This window comes from Salmo salar, chromosome ssa07 (assembly GCF_905237065.1).
Source record: "Salmo salar chromosome ssa07, Ssal_v3.1, whole genome shotgun sequence".
NCBI lineage: Eukaryota > Metazoa > Chordata > Actinopteri > Salmoniformes > Salmonidae > Salmo > Salmo salar.
The window spans coordinates 31958071-31975624 of record NC_059448.1 but is presented as its reverse complement, the minus strand read 5'-3'; the positions used below and the strand labels follow the sequence as shown (position 1 = coordinate 31975624).

Here is a 17554-nt window from a genome sequence, read left to right as displayed (position 1 = left end):
GTCTGTAAACAATTGTTGGAAAAATTACTTGTCATCCACAAAGTAGATGTCCTAACCGACAGTTTGTTAACAAGAAATTTCTGGAGTGGTTGAAAAATGAGTTTTAATGACTCCAACCTAAGTGTATGTAAACTTCCAACTTCAACTGTAAGTCTCCAACTTAAGTGATTTTTGCAATTCGTTCCAGTCATTGGCAGCAGAGAACTGGAAGGAAAGGCAGAGGTGGCTTTGGGGATGACCAGTGAAATATACCTGATGGAGCGTGTGCTATGGGTGGGTGTTGCTATGGTGACCAGTGAGCTGAGATAAGGTGGAGCTATACATTTACATTTAAGTCATTTAGCAGACGCTCTTATCCAGAGCGACTTACAAAATGGTGCATTCACCTTATGATATCCAGTGGAACAACCACTTTACAATAGTGCATCTAAATATTTTAAGGGGGGGGGGTTAGAAGGATTACTTTATCCTATCCTAGGTATTCCTTAAAGAGGTGGGGTTTCAGGTGTCTCCGGAAGGTGGTGATTGACTCCGCTGTCCTGGCGTCGTGAGGGAGCTTGTTCCACCATTGGGGTGCCAGAGCAGCGAACAGTTTTGACTGGGCTGAGCGGGAACTGTGCTTCCTCAGAGGTAGGGGGGCCAGCAGGCCAGTGGTGGATGAACGCAGTGCCCTTGTTTGGGTGTAGGGCCTGATCAGAGCCTGAAGGTATGGAGGTGCCGTTCCCTTCACAGCTCCGTAGGCAATCACCATGGTCTTGTAGCGGATGCGAGCTTCAACTGGAAGCCAGTGGAGAGAGCGGAGGAGCGGGGTGACGTGAGAGAACTTGGGAAGGTTGAACACCAGACGGGCTGCGGCGTTCTGGATGAGTTGTAGGGGTTTAATGGCACAGGCAGGGAGCCCAGCCAACAGCGAGTTGCAGTAATCCAGACGGGAGATGACAAGTGCCTGGATTAGGACCTGCGCCCCTTCCTGTGTGAGGCAGGGTCGTACTCTGCGAATGTTGTAGAGCATGAACCTACAGGATCGGGTCACCGCCTTGATGTTAGTGGAGAACGACAGGGTGTTGTCCAGGATCACGCCAAGGTTCTTAGCACTCTGGGAGGAGGACACAAGGGAGTTGTCAACCGTGATGGCGAGATCATGGAACGGGCAGTCCTTCCCCGGGAGGAAGAGCAGCTCCGTCTTGCCGAGGTTCAGCTTGAGCTGGTGATCCGTCATCCACACTGATATGTCTGACAGACATGCAGAGATGCGATTCGCCGCCTGGTTATCAGAAGGGGGAAAGGAGAAGATTAATTGTGTGTCGTCTGCATAGCAATGATAGGAGAGACCATGTGAGGATATGACAGAGCCAAGTGACTTGGTGTATAGCGAGAATAGGAGAGGGCCTAGAACAGAGCCCTGGGGGACACCAGTGGTGAGAGCGCATGGTGCGGAGACAGATTCTCGCCACGCCACCTGGTAGGAGCGACCTGTCAGGTAGGACGCAATCCAAGCGTGGGCCGCGCCGGAGATGCCCAACTCGGAGAGGGTGGAGAGGAGGATCTGATGGTTCACAGTATCAAAGGCAGCAGATAGGTCTAGAAGGATGAGAGCAGAGGAGAGAGAGTTAGCTTTAGCAGTGCGGAGAGCCTCCGTGACACAGAGAAGAGCAGTCTCAGTTGAATGCCCAGTCTTGAAACCTGACTGATTAGGATCAAGAAGGTCATTCTGAGAGAGATAGCAGGAGAGCTGGCCAAGGACGGCACGTTCAAGAGTTTTGGAGAGAAAAGAAAGAAGGGATACTGGTCTGTAGTTGTTGACATCGGAGGGATCGAGTGTAGGTTTTTTTCAGAAGGGGTGCAACTCTCGCTCTCTTGAAGACGGAAGGGACGTAGCCAGCGGTCAAGGATGAGTTGATGAGCGAGGTGAGGAAGGGGAGAAGGTCTCCGGAAATGGTCTGGAGAAGAGAGGAGGGGATAGGGTCAAGTGGGCAGGTTGTTGGGCGGCCGGCCGTCACAAGACGCGAGATTTCATCTGGAGAGAGAGGGGAGAAAGAGGTCAAAGCACAGGGTAGGGCAGTGTGAGCAGGACCAGCGGTGTCGTTTGACTTAGCAAACGAGGATCGGATATCGTCAACCTTCTTTTCAAAATGGTTGACGAAGTCATCCGCAAAGAGGGAGGAGGGGGGGAGGGGGAGGAGGATTCAGGAGGGAGGAGAAGGTAGCAAAGAGCTTCCTAGGGTTAGAGGCAGATGCTTGGAATTTAGAGTGGTAGAAAGTGGCTTTAGCAGCAGAGACAGAAGAGGAGAATGTAGAGAGGAGTGAGTGAAAGGATGCCAGGTCCGCAGGGGAGGCGAGTTTTCCTCCATTTCCGCTCGGCTGCCCGGAGCCCTGTTCTGTGAGCTCGTAGTGAGTCGTCGAGCCACGGAGCAGGAGGGGAGGACCGAGCCGGCCTGGAGGATAGGGGACAGAGAAAATCAAAGGATGCAGAAAGGGAGGAGAGGAGGGTTGAGGAGGCAGAATCAGGAGATAGGTTGGAGAAGGTTTGAGCAGAGGGAAGAGATGATAGGATGGAAGAGGAGAGAGTAGCGGGAGAGAGAGAGCGAAGGTTGGGACGGCGCAATACCATCCGAGTAGGGGCAGAGTGAGAAGTGTTGGATGAGAGCAAGAGGGAAAAGGATACAAGGTAGTGGTCGGAGATTTGGAGGGGAGTTGCAATGAGATTAGTGGAAGAACAGCATCTAGTAAAGATGAGGTCAAGCGTATTGCCTGCCTTGTGAGTAGGGGGGGAAGGTGAGAGGGTGAGGTCAAAAGAGGATAGGAGTGGAAAGAAGAGGCAGAGAGGAATGAGTCAAAGGTAGACGTGGGGAGGTTAAAGTCACCCAGAACTGTGAGAGGTGAGCCATCCTCAGGAAAGGAACTTATCAAGGCGTCAAGCTCATTGATGAACTCTCCAAGGGAACCTGGAGGGCGATAAATGATAAGGATGTTAAGCTTGAAAGGGCTAGTAACTGTGACAGCATGGAATTCAAATGAGGAGATAGACAGATGGGTCAGGGGAGAAAGAGAGAATGTCCACTTGGGAGAGATGAGGATTCCAGTGCCACCACCCCGCTGGCTCGATGCTCTAGGGGTATGCGAGAACACGTGGGCAGACGAAGAGAGAGCAGTAGGAGTAGCAGTGTTATCTGTGGTAATCCATGTTTCCGTCAGCGCCAGGAAGTCTAGGGACTGGAGGGTAGCATAGGCTGAGATGAACTCAGCCTTGTTGGCTGCAGACCGGCAGTTCCAGAGGCTGCCGGAGACCTGGAACTCCACGTGGGTCGTGCGCGCTGGGACCACCAGGTTGGAGTGGCAGCGGCCACGCGGTGTGAAGCGTTTGTATGGCCTGTGCAGAGAGGAGAGAACAGGGATAGACAGACACATAGTTGACAAGCTACAGAAGTGTTGTTTCTTGTATTATTGTCTCCTGTGTCTTTAGAGAACTGTTTCACTTTGATATCCTTTTTCTTCTGTCCTGATTTTCTCTTTCTTTTCTTCTGTTAACTAGATATTCTTTGTTGTTCTTCGTTAGCTAGCTAGCTTCTTCCAAAAGAGTCCCTAGCAACTGCTTAGCAACTGGTAAACAATTCAGCTAGCTAAGATAACTACAATTTTATGAAAAATAGTTATTTTTCAAAAGCCTATCTTCTTTGTTTGTTGCTTGTTTTTTCTCCTATTCAGTCTTGCAGTTTTCTTTTGCTTTTTTCCGATGTACTTCACTCTAAAAACCATGTAAATTTCAATATTTGTAGGAGCTCATTTTTCAGCTGCTGCTGCTCAAATTGGAGTTCCGGAACACTATATAACACTATACCTAGCAAAGACTTATCGATGACCTGGAGCCAGTGGGTTTGGCGACAAATATGTAGCGAGGACCAGCCAACAAGAGCATACAGATCGTAGTGGTGGGTAGTATATGGGGCTTTGGTGACAAAACGGGTGGCACTGTGACAGACTGCATCCAATTTGCTGAGTAGAGTGTTGGAGGCTATTTTGTAAATGACATCGCCGAAGTCAAGGAACGGTAGGATAGTCAGTTTTACGAGCGTAAGTTTGGCAGCATGAGTGAAGGAGGCTTTGTTGCGAAATAGGAAGCCGATTTAACTTTGGATTGGAGATGTTTAATGTGAGTCTGGAAGGAGAGTTTACAGTCTAGTCAGACACCTAGGTATTTATAGTTGTCCACATATTCTATGTCAGAACCGTTCAGAGTAGTGATGCTAGTCAGGCTGGCGGGTGCGGGCAGTGATCGGTTGAAGAGCATGGGTTTCGTTTTACTAGCATTTTAAGAGCAGTTGAAGGCCACGGAAGGAGTGTTGTATGGCATTGAAGCTCATTTGGAGGTTTGTTAACACAGTGTCCAAAGAAAGGCCAGATGTATACAGAAAGGTGTCGTCTGCGTAGAGGTGGATCAAAGAATCACCCGCAGCAAGAGTGACATCATTGATATATACAGAGAAAAGAGTCGGCCCGAGAATTGAACACTGTGTCCGGACACGGAACACTGTGTCCGGACAACAGGCACTCCGATTAGACACACTGAACTTTCTCAGAGAAGTAGTTAGTGAACTAGGCATTGCAGTCGTTAGAGAATCCAAGGCGGTTGAGTCTGCCGATAAGAATACGGTGATTGACAGAGTCAAATGCCTTGGCCAGGTCGATGAAGATGGCTGCACAGTACTGTCTTTTGTCGATGGCGGTTATGATATCGTTTAGGACCTTGACGTGGCTGAGGTGCACCCGTGACCAGCTCGGAAACCAGATTGCATAGCGGAGAAGGTACTGTGGGATTCGAAATGGTCGGTGATCTGTTTGTTCACTTGGCTTTCGATGTTTAGGCTACTGATATTTTCTTAATTGACCGCGCATCTTACTGACCGTGCGTCTCGGTGGTTTGGGTATTTTATTTGTCAAAAATACACTTACTGTGTTCCAACGCACATGCTTTTTGTTTCATAGTTGTAACAAAGGCATCCAACCTTTTTACATGCTGTATATCCTACAGTAACAAAGTAAGGAAAATGTAATGTTCTTTCAAATATTTAGATTTAACATTCTGTTTCCTAAGACCTATATAAACACAACCAAATGACATTGGCACGAAGGGGGGGAGGGCAGGGGGTCCAACTTCATGCTGCTTTGAGGATGAAATGCTCAACGTTTTTGTGTTCTATGATATTTGTCTCAAGGCACTGCTAGAGTGTAAAATACACATATTTAGGAAGAGTCAAGGACAGGTGGGTTCAATGTTTTTATTTAAATTAAGTTCTTGACCGTCTTAGCGGTTCTAGTGTTAAATGCTTAATAAAAATGGAGGGCAAATGTATCTTTGTCATATAAACCATATTGCTTATAGTAAATTACAATGGATTAAGAGCTATTGCTCATTTTTATATTTATTTAACCTTTATTTAACCAGGCAAGTCAGTTAAGAACAAATTCTTAAATAAAAATTCTTCCATTGGTCGTTCCCCACCCAGAAGACCCCTCCCTCCCTGTAATGGAGTCTCTTAGCAGGTATTACAAAATTAACTAAAACAAAATAACCAAAAAAATGTTAGACCTGGATAAGTCGGGGTGGGTAATGAAGAAAACAACCCGAAAAAGTAAATATAACAACAGATATGCAAGCCTAAACAGTCAAATAGGATACTGTAGCTGTAGGCGCACAACAGGCCCAGCATCATCCGAGTTAGGGGAGGGTTTGGTCGTGGTAGGCCGTCATTGTAAAATAAGAATTTGTTCTTAACTGACTTACCTAGTTAAATAAAGTTTTAAAAAATGGGTGTGTTTCCCTGTGGGCCCTGCTTTTTGTTACACATCCATGGGCTTGTCAACACTAAAGATAACAATTATATAATTAATATAACGTTCCTTTATGAAAAACAATGCTAATGCTATTCCCATGTAGTCAGGCAATCCCACTTGCTGGGCGGCAGGTAGCCTAGTGGTTAGAGCGTTGGACTAGTAACCGAAAGGTTGCAAGATCAAATTCCCGAGCTGACAAGGTAAAAATCTGTCGTTCTGCCCCTGAACAAGGCAGTTAACCCACTGTTCCTAGGCCGTCATTGAAAATAAGAATTATTTATTTAACTAGGCAAGTCAGTTAAGAACAAATTCTTATTTTCAATGACGGCCTAGGAACAGTGGGTTAACTGCCTTGTTCAGGGGCAGAAAGGTAAAATACAAATTATCTTGGAATTTGAAAGGCCAAAATGTTCCTAATAAACGTTCCAGCTTTCTTCATATCCTAGCAAGAAACCATATTGATTTAGTAATGCTCCAAGAAACACACCTGCTCCATAAGGACGCACATAGAATGCGGAAACATTTGTAGAAACTGGCTGCTTTTTCATCAGCCCCAAACCAAACTAAAGGTGTAATCATAATTATACATAAGAAACTCAATCACCATCTTGGGTTAAGGCGAAGACCAAGAAGGCAGAATCACTTTCCTTAAATGAATCCATAATGGAAAGACAATTACCTTTTATTAGTGTGTACACTCCGAATTCATATAATTTTGATTCTCTGAACAGCATATTGTTAGAATTAACTGAATTGCATCTGGTTATTGGGAAAACATGAATGCCATTTTGGACATGCGAGACAAATCTAATAAGACCAACTGCATTCCATACACAACCAAGGCTCTCCAGCATATACTCTCTGATTACAACCTCATTGATGCATGGCGAACACATAATCCTAAAGCTAAAGAGTACACTTTCAACTCAAACAGGGATAAAACATTCTAACAAATTAATTTCATACTATTTCCTACAACTCTTTTCTTTGATCAAGAAAATAGAAATTTGACATACTGGATGACCACCACGTTTACTACTGCCAACTTCAAATCTTGGATATCTACTATTCTCTGCCTTGTTTAAATGTTTTTTTTTACCAGGTCCTAGCCTATTAGAGGCGTTCCAGAGGATTGCAAACAACCTTGTTATTTACATCCTATTTTGGACTCGGAAGTGTCAATGTATGGTTCATACATACATAATAAAACATCTGCAGTCCTCTCCCAGCGGTGAAAGGCACAGAATCCTTACATTTTTACCTGGCATCATTTAGTGCACGAGACACGCGCTCGTTCACGTCATGTAGCCTAGTGAGGCATGTGCTCTGAAGCGAGCGGGATTGCCTGACTACATGGGTTTAACATTAGTTATTTTCATAACAGCGAAAATACATTGAATAAATCTATCAAATCCACGCATCATAAGTTAGATCTATTAGACCTTGTCGTTTTTTCATTTCATTTTCAATAGGCTACATTTTTCTGAAAACCAAACACAAAATGTGCAAAAAAATTGCATTTTAGCCAGACAAATACATTAGAAGACAATTGTCAAACCGATCAGAAACACTATGCTCACAATCTGTATCTCCTAAATGGTGTCGCTGGTGTATTTAGTTAGAAGTTTGGAATATATTGCACAATAGACTAGGGTTTTTACCGGGTGTGAATCTCAACACAACAAACATAACTTTGATGTGCTAGAGAAATATATACTTCCAAATTTCACCCATTTTTCAGATGAAAATACATCACCCTACCTTTCTATTGTTTCAACCATCCATATCATATAATTCCATGCCATTTTTCCTTATAGACGTACACACAGGTATTCCATGATATGTGGTAATAATCCATCACTGCAGTTAATTGCCAGTGATCATCATTCATCACGTACGCAAATGCAATATATAATCATTACACTACTTTCAAAGAGTCGGGCAATTGATGCAATCATGTCAGTAGGCATTAACCTTTCCATTATATGAAATGCATTCTCACAATTGCTTGCTTGCCATACTAGTCTGTACAACAAGGGATTAGCCAGCCACAACCAAACTTTGAGAGACGATGTTGATTGGCAGGTGGAATGATGTTCCAATGATGTTGCAAGGTTAAAGACCAAATAGTTAAAAAGTATAAGATTGATGGTGTTCATAATTTTGTCTCTGCGCTCTACAGACAATTCCTTCAACCTCATGGCTTGGTTTTTGCTCTGACGTACATTGTCAACTGTGGGACATTATACACTGCATTCGGAAGGTATTCAGAACCCTTGACTGCACTCGTCAATCTATACACAATTACCACATAATGACACATTTTTGCAAATGTATTATTAAAAGTAAACTGAAATATCACATTTACATAAGTATTCAGACCCTTTACTCAGTAATTTGTTGAAGCACCTTTAGCAGCGATTACAGCCTCAAGTCTTCTTGGCTATGACGCTACAAGCCTGGCACACCTGTATTTGGGAAGTGTCTCCCATTCTTCTCTGCAGATTCTCTCAATCTCTGTCAGATTGGATGGGGAGCGTCACTGCACAGCAATTTTCAGGTCTCTCCAGAGATGTTCGATCGGATTCAAGTCCGGGCTTTGGCTGTGCCACTCAAGGATCCTGACTAGTCTCTCAGTCCCTGCTGCTGAAAAACATCCCCACAGCATGATCCTGCCACCACTATTCATTCCAAAGAGTTCAATCTTGTTTCTCATGGAGAGTCAGAGTCATTTAGGTGCCTTTTGGCCTTTTGGCAAACTCCAAGCGGGCTGTCATGTGCCTTTTACTGTGGAGTGGCTTCCATCTGGCCACTACCAGTGGTGGAAAAAGTACCCAATTGTCATACTTGAGTAAACGATACCTTAATAGAAAAGAAACTCACCCAGTGAAATACTACTTGAGTAAAAGTCTAAAAGTATTTTCTTTTAAATATACTTTAGTATCAAAAGTAAATGCAATTGCGAAAATATACTTTTAAAAGTAAAATTATAAATTATTTCAAATTGCTTATATTAACCAAACTGCACAATTTGTTTGTTTTTGTTAATTTACGGATAGCTAGGGGAACACTCCAACACGAAGCTTATGTGTTTAGTGAGTCCGCCAGATCAGAGGCAGTAGGGACAAAATAACCTAAATGTGGAATAAGTCAAGGGGTCTGAATACTTTCCGAAGGCACTGTATACTTGGGATATTGTTTTTCAACAGGAAAAGTAAAAAAAAAATAGCTGGATTGTGTCTTTAATGTCAGACCAGGCAAGACTGAACGGGCATTATAAAGAAAGGAAAAGCTGCACACTAGTAGATCCGATGCATTAATCTATTCAACAATCTTTTGACAGCTAAACTGTCTTAATCAGGGTGCATAGATCCCCAAATTTATATTGGTCTATTTATTTTGAAGTGACCTGTATTCTGTTTGTAATGAAAAGCGCTATATAAAATAAATGTATTATTGTTATAATGCTAGCACAGTTTGGGAACGGGAGTTAAAAGGAGTGAAAACTAGCAGTTGAGAACTGACTAAATCAGTCTGGTAACCATCTGAGGGACTGGTCAGCATCATCCCAGGGACCGGTGCCGGTCACAGACCAGAGGTTGAGAAACACTGGTCTACGTAGAGGAAAACTGCTAGATAAGTAATAAACAGCCCTCTGCTAAAATAAGGCTGAGGGAGAGAGTGGGAGTGTAATGCTATTTATATCCATCTCTGTTTGCATGGCCTGAAGGAGATGTACACCTACCTGGCACAGGAGCTGAAAAGGCTTGCTGCGGCTCATGGGGAGAGACTGCTGCACACCCCACACAACCCCATATCACTGGGTAAGATACAGCGCACACAACCCCATATCACTGGGTAAGATACACCCTCACACAACCCTATCACTAGGGAAGATACAGCGCACACAACTCCATAGCAGTGGTTAAGATGCCTCTTACACAACCCTTATCACACTTAAGAATTGCAATACCTCAGATCCAGTAATTTAGGGCTAATCCAGAGATAAGAAATTAGCCCAGAGGTTCATCCAGAGATCTCTGGATTAGCCCTAAATTACTGGATCTGAGGTATTGCAATTCTTAAATCAGAGTAAAGTTCCTTTCACATTACACAATATTCACCTGAAATGTCATATTGGTACGATATTCTTAGTTTGGGGCATCCTATGGGAATATTGGAGCAAAATTTGTGTGGTGTGAAAGTTTCTACGAATGCTGTCTACATCCGAAATCTAAACATGCTTGATTGACCCCAATGCAAATTTCATTCTACATTACAACTTAGTGTGTAGAGTGAAAGGTAATATATTTCAAAATGTCTATTAGTAGCTATTTTCTCTCCATAGTCAGTCCTTGTAAGCTTGCAATTAATCTAAAGCTTTAACTCCAGTAAAGTTCAAACAAGCTAGCGTATGCATGTCACAGCACTTTTCTGCTCGATGCATGCTGGGTGAATATTGCTTCTATGTCTGTAAAATTGGGGACTTATGACAAAGTAAAAGATGTACATTTCCTGTGAATTCCAATGTTGTGTTGACCTTTTTGTTTGTGCATGTTTTCATGTAGCCATGTCTCTGGATGGCCTCCAGACACAGAGCAGCAAGTCTGTGACTCAACTGGGCTCCATGCTGTTCACCAGGCAGGTGTCTGGGGCCAGGTAATTATTTAACTAGGCAAATTCTTATTTACAATGAGGTCCTAACCCGGGTGACACTGGGCCAATTGTGTGCCGCCCTATGGGACTCCTAATCACGGCCGGTTGTGATACAGCCTGGAATCGAACTAGGGTCTGTAGTGACGCCTCTAGCACTGACATGCAGTGCCTTAGACCGCTGTGCCAAACAAAGTTTTTTTCCCCAGCTCAGTGGAGACCAGCGGGACAATTTAATATGTGAGTTGAGGTAGTGGGGGGAGTCTCTGAAGAACCTCTTTGTATACAAAAAGTAGCCAGTGCGGGGCCCTTCTGGTAGTCAGAGACTCCCAGCCAACAGAACTATACAAAATGCAGTGATGTGTAAGAAAATTGTCCCCAGTGATAAAACGCAGTGCTGAGTGATAGAATGAGTCTAAAGGTTTTAAAACAGAGGCTGCCGCATGCATGTAGATTATATCACCATAATCAAGTACTGGGAGAAGCATTGCTTGAACAATCTTCCTTCTACTTTCCAAAGTGAGGCAGGATTTATTTCTATAAAAGAAACCAATCTTAATTCTGTGCTTTTTTAGTCAGTTTTTCAATGTAAATCCAAATACCGAACTACTTATAATGGAGAACTTACTCAATTTGGGCTCCCTTTAATGTGCAAATACACATGTCGTCAGGGTCAATATTACAACACCTAGAGACAACATAAATGTGGCTTTATTAGGATTTAGAACTAGTTTAAGATTAGTATGCAATTATTTCTTTTTTTGAGTCAAAACCATGATGGTCATGAATGGCCTGCTGCACTGAGTGGGCACAGGAGTAAATAACTGTATCATCCGGGTAGAGATTAATGTTACAGGTTTTAACAGATAGACTAATATTATTTATATAAATCGCCAAAATCGACCCCTGCGGCACACCTTTTATAATATTGAGGAAACTGCATTTGATACCGTCAGTAAGCACACATTGTGTCCTGTCCATTAGATTGTTTTTGAACCAATTGCAAGATGCCTGATCTAGGCCTATTTCAGACAACCTTTGAACAAGTATGAAATGGTCAACTGTATCAAACGCCTTTGACAGGTCAATAAATAAGGCTGCACAATGATTTTTATAGCACATCATTTAAGACAAGTGTAGCCGCTGAAACAGCGATAAAACCAGATTGGTGCTCATTAAGAATAGAATGAGAAGGTAAAAAAGTTATAAGCTGAGAGTTGGCGAGGGAAATTGGACGGTAGTTATCCAAGTCAGAAGGATCTTTGTGTAGGGGGAGGACTTGTGCCGTTTTCCAGACTTTGTCAAGTTTAAAATACAACATACAAAATGCATATAAATAAAAATAACAAGTACTGGTAGATAGAACAGTCCAAGTAAACCAAGACAACAGCCATATTTGTAAATTAATAAAGAAAATACAATCCTCAACATGTCTCTTACTAATGTCTTGAAGTGACCAAAAAACACTTGGGAGTCTGATTTTAGGGTATTTTTGAATACATTCCAGTTATGGGCATGTAAAAACTAAAAGCCGGTTTACCTAGGTCAGTAGGGACAAAAGGGTTTAAAAGAAATTGCCATTCATGGGCGCGAGTGAGGTATTTCTCCTGTATGTCATGAGCGATGTGAGGTAGTATGGTAGTTTCTGCAGGAGAGCTTTGTAAAATATATCCTGGTTTACAGAGGGGGCAGAAGAGTGAAGCACAGTGTCATCAGCATAAAAGTGTTGCTTACAGTTCTTCATTAAGGAACCAATATCGGTAATATAAAACGTGGACAGAACTGTCCCTAAAATGGACCCCTGAGGAACACCTTTTGTGACCTCTAGGAATAGTGAAGTTTCAAATGTTATTAGTCGTATGGAATGTGCATGGTATACAGGCAAGTTCCTTCTCGACAATGCAACAACAATAAGATATAATGAAATATAAGAATACAAACATAAAGTAAATGGCAGCAACTATACATTAAGATCTATCCGTAGAGGTAGTTATTGTACCACTAGAGGACAATCTACGCAGTAAAGTCCACAGTACAATTGTTTTATTTAAATGTTTTTAAAAAAAAATAATTATCTAAAGAGCATGCAATAACATTATCAACAAAGAAAGCAGCTGAGATGGTACTATGTCCCTGTCTAAATCCTGATTGATACAGTTGATGTCGGAAGTTTACATACACCTTAGCCAAATACATTTAAACTTAGTTTTTCACAATTCATGACATTTAATCCTAGTAAAAATTCCCTTCCACAACTTTGGAAGTATGCTTGGGGTCATTGTGCATTTGGAAGACCCATTTGCGACCAAGCTTTAACTTCCTGACTGATGTCTTGAGATGTTACTTCAATATATCCACATCATTTTCCCGCCTCATGTTTCCATCTATTTTGTGAAGTGCGCCAGACCCTCTTGCAGCAAAGCACCCCCACAACATGATGCTGCCACCCCCGTGCTTCACAGTTGGGATGGTGTTGTTCGGCTTGCAAGCCTCCCCCTTTTTCCTCCAAACATAACAATGGTCATTATGGCCAAACAGTTATATTTTTGTTTCATCAGACCAGAGGACATTTCTCCAAAAAGTACGATATTTTTCCCCATGTGCAGTTGCAAACCGTAGTCTGGCTTTTTTTATGGCGGTTTTGGAGCAGTGGTTTCTTCCTTGCTGAGCGGCCTTTCAGGTTATGTCGATATAGGACTCGTTTTACTGTGGATATAGATACTTTTGTACCTGTTTCCTCCAGCATCTTCACAAGGTCCTTTGCTGTTGTTCTGGGATTGATTTGCACTTTTCGCACCAAAGTACGATCATATCTAGGAGACAGAACGCGTCTCCTTCCTGAGCGGTATGACAGCTGCGTGGTCCCATGGTGTTTATACTTGCGTACTATTGTTTGTACAGATGAACGTGGTACCTTCAGGCGTTTGTAAATTGCTCCCAAGGATGAGCCAGACTTGTGAAGGTTTACAATTATTTTTCTGAGGTCTTGGCTGATTTCTTTAGATTTTCCCATGATGTCAAGCAATGAGTTTGAAGGTAGGCCTTGAAATGCATCCACAGGTACACCTCCAATTGACTCAAATGATGTCAATTAGCCTATCAGAAGCTTCTAAAGCCATGACATCATTTTCTGGAATATTCCAAGCTGTTTAAAGGTAGAGTCAACTTAGTGTATGTAAACCTCTGACCCACTAGAATTGTGATACAGTGAATTATAAGTGAAATAATCTGTCTGTAAACAATTGTTGGAAAAATTACTTGTCATGCACAAAGTAGATGTCCTAACCGACTTGCCAAAACTATAGTTTGTTAACAAGAAATTTGTGGAGTGGTTGAAAAACTAGTTTAAATGACTCCAACTTAAGTGTATGTAAACTTCTGACTTCAACTGTATGTGTTTAGAATACAGTTCCTGGATAAGGAGGAATGAAGTTGAGTTTATCAAGAGTACATTCAATTGCAACTTTTTATGCATTTTCTTTTTTATTCTGGTCCCACCTAATAGTTTGTGATGAGGCAAGGAAGACAAAAGGAAGGTGGACATATTTTTAAACATCCTCATAAATTATTAATTTGGTCTTTCAGCTGTGAATTTTTTTTTTCTTCCAAGTGTCAAAGCACCTTGTCCTATTACCACAGGGTTACCTCCTATTTTCCTGGAAGTGAACACATTCATTTTCAATGTTTTAAAGAAATGAATCTGTCATACAATAATCGTATAGCCTAGTACAGCTGAAATAACATTTTCCCCTTTTCAGATATTAATGAGCTTTGCATGTTCGTTCAAACAGGAAGCAATTTTGTAGTATGGGATACATTTGCTATCCCTTTCTCTTTTGTGGGCGTTTCTTCCAAGCAGCATTTTTAAACTTGCTTGTTTCAAGACAATTGCTGCATGCAGAAGGTGTGGTAATGGTAATGTCTGTTTTCAGGGTGGTTGCCCTTGGTAACAAACAGATGGTGAGCGGTCACATGTTCTGTGGCTTCATGTCCCACTCGGAGGCGTACCCACACCCCTATCTCAACGCCGCCTCGGCTGTTGGCATCACACGGGATGACGTGACACTGTGCATCAAAAGACTGGACAAGTGCCTGAAGAGCCTCAGGAAGGAAAGCAGTACAAGAAGTGGTTCACCATTGCCTCTCACAGGCCAGGAGGACCATGCTGGAGAGTGAAGAAAAAGATGTAGGGAAAAAGTGCTCATGTACTTTTTCAGATAGTAACATTTTATGCCTAGTGAAAATCTTCAAACCCCTTCCTTTCACAGTTGTCACATTTTGCTGCCTTAAATGTTAACCTTAAAAAGGATTACAATTACAGGAGTCTTTTCAAATGAATAAAAAACAAAGATTTATTAATTGCATAGGTCTTCACACCTCTTGCTGTGGCATATCTAAGTAAGTTCAGGAGCAAATAAATGTGACACCTGTGGTGTGAAGACACTGTATATGAGCTTAAACCTGAAATAATGATTCTTGGTCCATGGAAGTATAGGTCTTCTAAAATGTCACCATTATTAACACGACAATACTGCATTCCAGCGGCACTGTGGAAAGCAAGTTCTGTGTGACTAATGCTATTTGCTTGTACAGATTTACACTGATAATTTATCCAATGTCTGTATGAATTGGTTGCATTCACTAAAGACACCACTGATCATAATGACATTGAGGCAATAGTGTGGTCTGTATACAGTACCTTCAGAAAGTATTCACACCCCTTGACTTTTTCCACATTTTCTTGTTACAGCATGAATTTAAAATGGATGTACATTTTTTGTCACTGGTCTACACACAGTACCCCATAATGTCAAAGTGGAATTATGTTTTAGACAATTTTACAAATTTAATAAAAAATGAAAGGGTTGAGCCAATAAGTTTAACCCCTTTGTTAGGGCAAACCTAAATACTTACCCAGAAAGACTCAGCTGTAATCGCTGCCAAAAGTGATTCTAACGTATCGACTTGGGTGTGAATACTTGCACTAAGTAACCAAAAGTATGTGGGATACCTGCTTGTCGAACATCTCATTCCAAAATCATGGGCATTAATATGGAGTTGGTCCCCCTTTTCTGCTATAACAGCCTCCACTTTTATGGGAAGACTTCCACTAGTTGTTGGAACATTGCTGAAGGGACTTGCTTTCATTCAACCACAAGAGCATTAGTGAGGTCGGGCACTGATGAGTGATTAGGCCTGGCTCGCAGTCGGCATTCCAATTCATCCCATGGGTGTTCAATGGGGTTGAGGTCAAGGCTTTGTGCAGGCCAGTCAAGTTCTTCTAAACTGATCTCGACAAATCGTTAATGTATGGACTTTGCTTTGTGCACGGCGGCATTGTCATGCTGAAACAGGAAAAGGCCTTCCCCAAACTGTTGCCACAAAGTTGGAAGCACAGAATCATCTAGAATGTCATTGTATGCTGTAGCATTAAGATTTCCCTTCACTGGAACTAAGAGACCTAGCCCGAACCATGAAAAACAGCCCCAGACCATTATTCCTCCTCCACCAAACTTTACAGTTGGCACTTGCATTGGGGCAGGTAGCGTTCTCCTGGCATCCGCCAAACCCAGATTCATCAGTCGGACTGCCAGACGGAGAAGCGTGATTCATCACTCCAGAGAAGGCATTTCCACTGCTCCAGAGTCCAATTGCCGCCAGCTTTACACCACTCCAGCTGACGCTTGGCATTGCATATGGTGATCTTAGGCTTGTGTACGGCTGCTCGGCCATGAAAACCAGACGAACAGTTCTTGTGCTGATGTTGCTTCCAGAGGCAGTTTGGAACTCGGTAGTGAGTGTTGCAACCGAGGACAGACGTTTTTTACGCACTACACACTTCAGCACTCGGCGGTCCCGTTCTGTGAACTTGTGTGGCCTACCACTTCGCGGCTGAGCCGCTGTTGCTCCTAGACGTTTCCACTTCACAATAACAGCACTTACACTTGACCGGTGCAGCTCTAGCAGGGCAGAAATTTGACAAACTGACTTCTTGAAAAGGTGGCATGCTATGACGGTGCTATAAGGCCAATCTATTGCCAATGTTTGTCTATGGAGATTACATGGCTGTGTGCTTGATTTTATACACCTGTCAGCAACGGGTGTAGCTGAAATAGCTGAATGCACACATTTGAAGGGGTGTCCACATACGTTTGTATATATAAACTCAGCAAAAAAAAAGAAACGTCTCTTTTTCAGGACCCTGTCTTTCAAAGAAAATTCGTAACAATCCAAGTTACTACACAGATCTTCATTGTAAAGGGTTTAAACACTGTTTCCCATGCTTATTCAATGAACCATAAACAATTAATAAACATGCACCTGTGGAACGGACGTTAAGACACTAACAGCTTACAGACGGTAGGCAATTAAGGTCACAGTTATGAAAACTTAGGACACTCAAGAGGCCTATCTAATGACTCTGAAAAACGCCAAAAGAAAGATGCCCAGGGTCCCTGCTCATCTGCGTGAACGTGCCTTAGGCATGCTGCAATGAGGCATGAGGACTGCAGATGTGGCCAGGGCAATATATTGCGATGTCAGTACTGTGAGACGCCTAAGACAGCGCTACAGGGAGACAGGACGGACAGCTGATTGTCCTCGCAGTGGCAGACCATGTGTAACAACACCTGCACAGGATCCGAACATCACTCCTGCAGGACAGGTACAGGATGGCAACAACAACTGCCTGAGTTACACCAGGAACGCACAATCCCTCCATCAGTGCTCAGACTGTCCACAATAGGCTGAGAGAGGCTAGACTGAGGGCTTGTAGGCCTGTTGTAAGGCAGGTCCTCACCAGACATCACCGGCAACAACGTTGCCTATGGGCACAAACCCACCGTCGCTGGACCAGACAGGACTGGCAAAAAGTGCTCTTCACTAACGAGTAACGGTTTTGTCTCACCGGGGGTGATGGTCGGATTCACGTTTATCGTTGAAGGAATGAGCGTTAGACCGAGGCCTGTACTCTGGAGCGGGATTGATTTGGAGCGGTATGTAACAGCATCATCGGACTGAGCTTGTTGTCATTGCAGGCAATCTCAACGCTGTGCGTTACAAGGAAGAC

The 17554-nt window shown here is 42.9% G+C and overlaps 1 protein-coding gene across 3 annotated transcripts in view; it reads left to right on the top strand.

Annotated features, from left to right (window-relative positions):
* The window catches only part of sepsecs (Sep (O-phosphoserine) tRNA:Sec (selenocysteine) tRNA synthase), a 46361-nt gene extending 31210 nt beyond the window's left edge, over positions 1 to 15151 (top strand). For 2 of the 3 annotated variants that reach the window (XM_014207463.2, XM_014207464.2), the window contains exons 10-12: positions 9563 to 9656; positions 10401 to 10491; positions 14418 to 15151. In XM_014207463.2, coding sequence (XP_014062938.1) covers positions 9563 to 9656; positions 10401 to 10491; positions 14418 to 14661 — 429 coding nt within the window. In that variant the 3' untranslated portion in view covers positions 14662 to 15151. Of the gene's footprint in view, positions 1 to 9562; positions 9691 to 10400; positions 10492 to 14417 lie in introns of all 3 variants that reach the window. The other variant, XM_014207465.2, reaches the window with a different exon arrangement.
* Positions 15152 to 17554: the final 2403 nt, after the last annotated feature.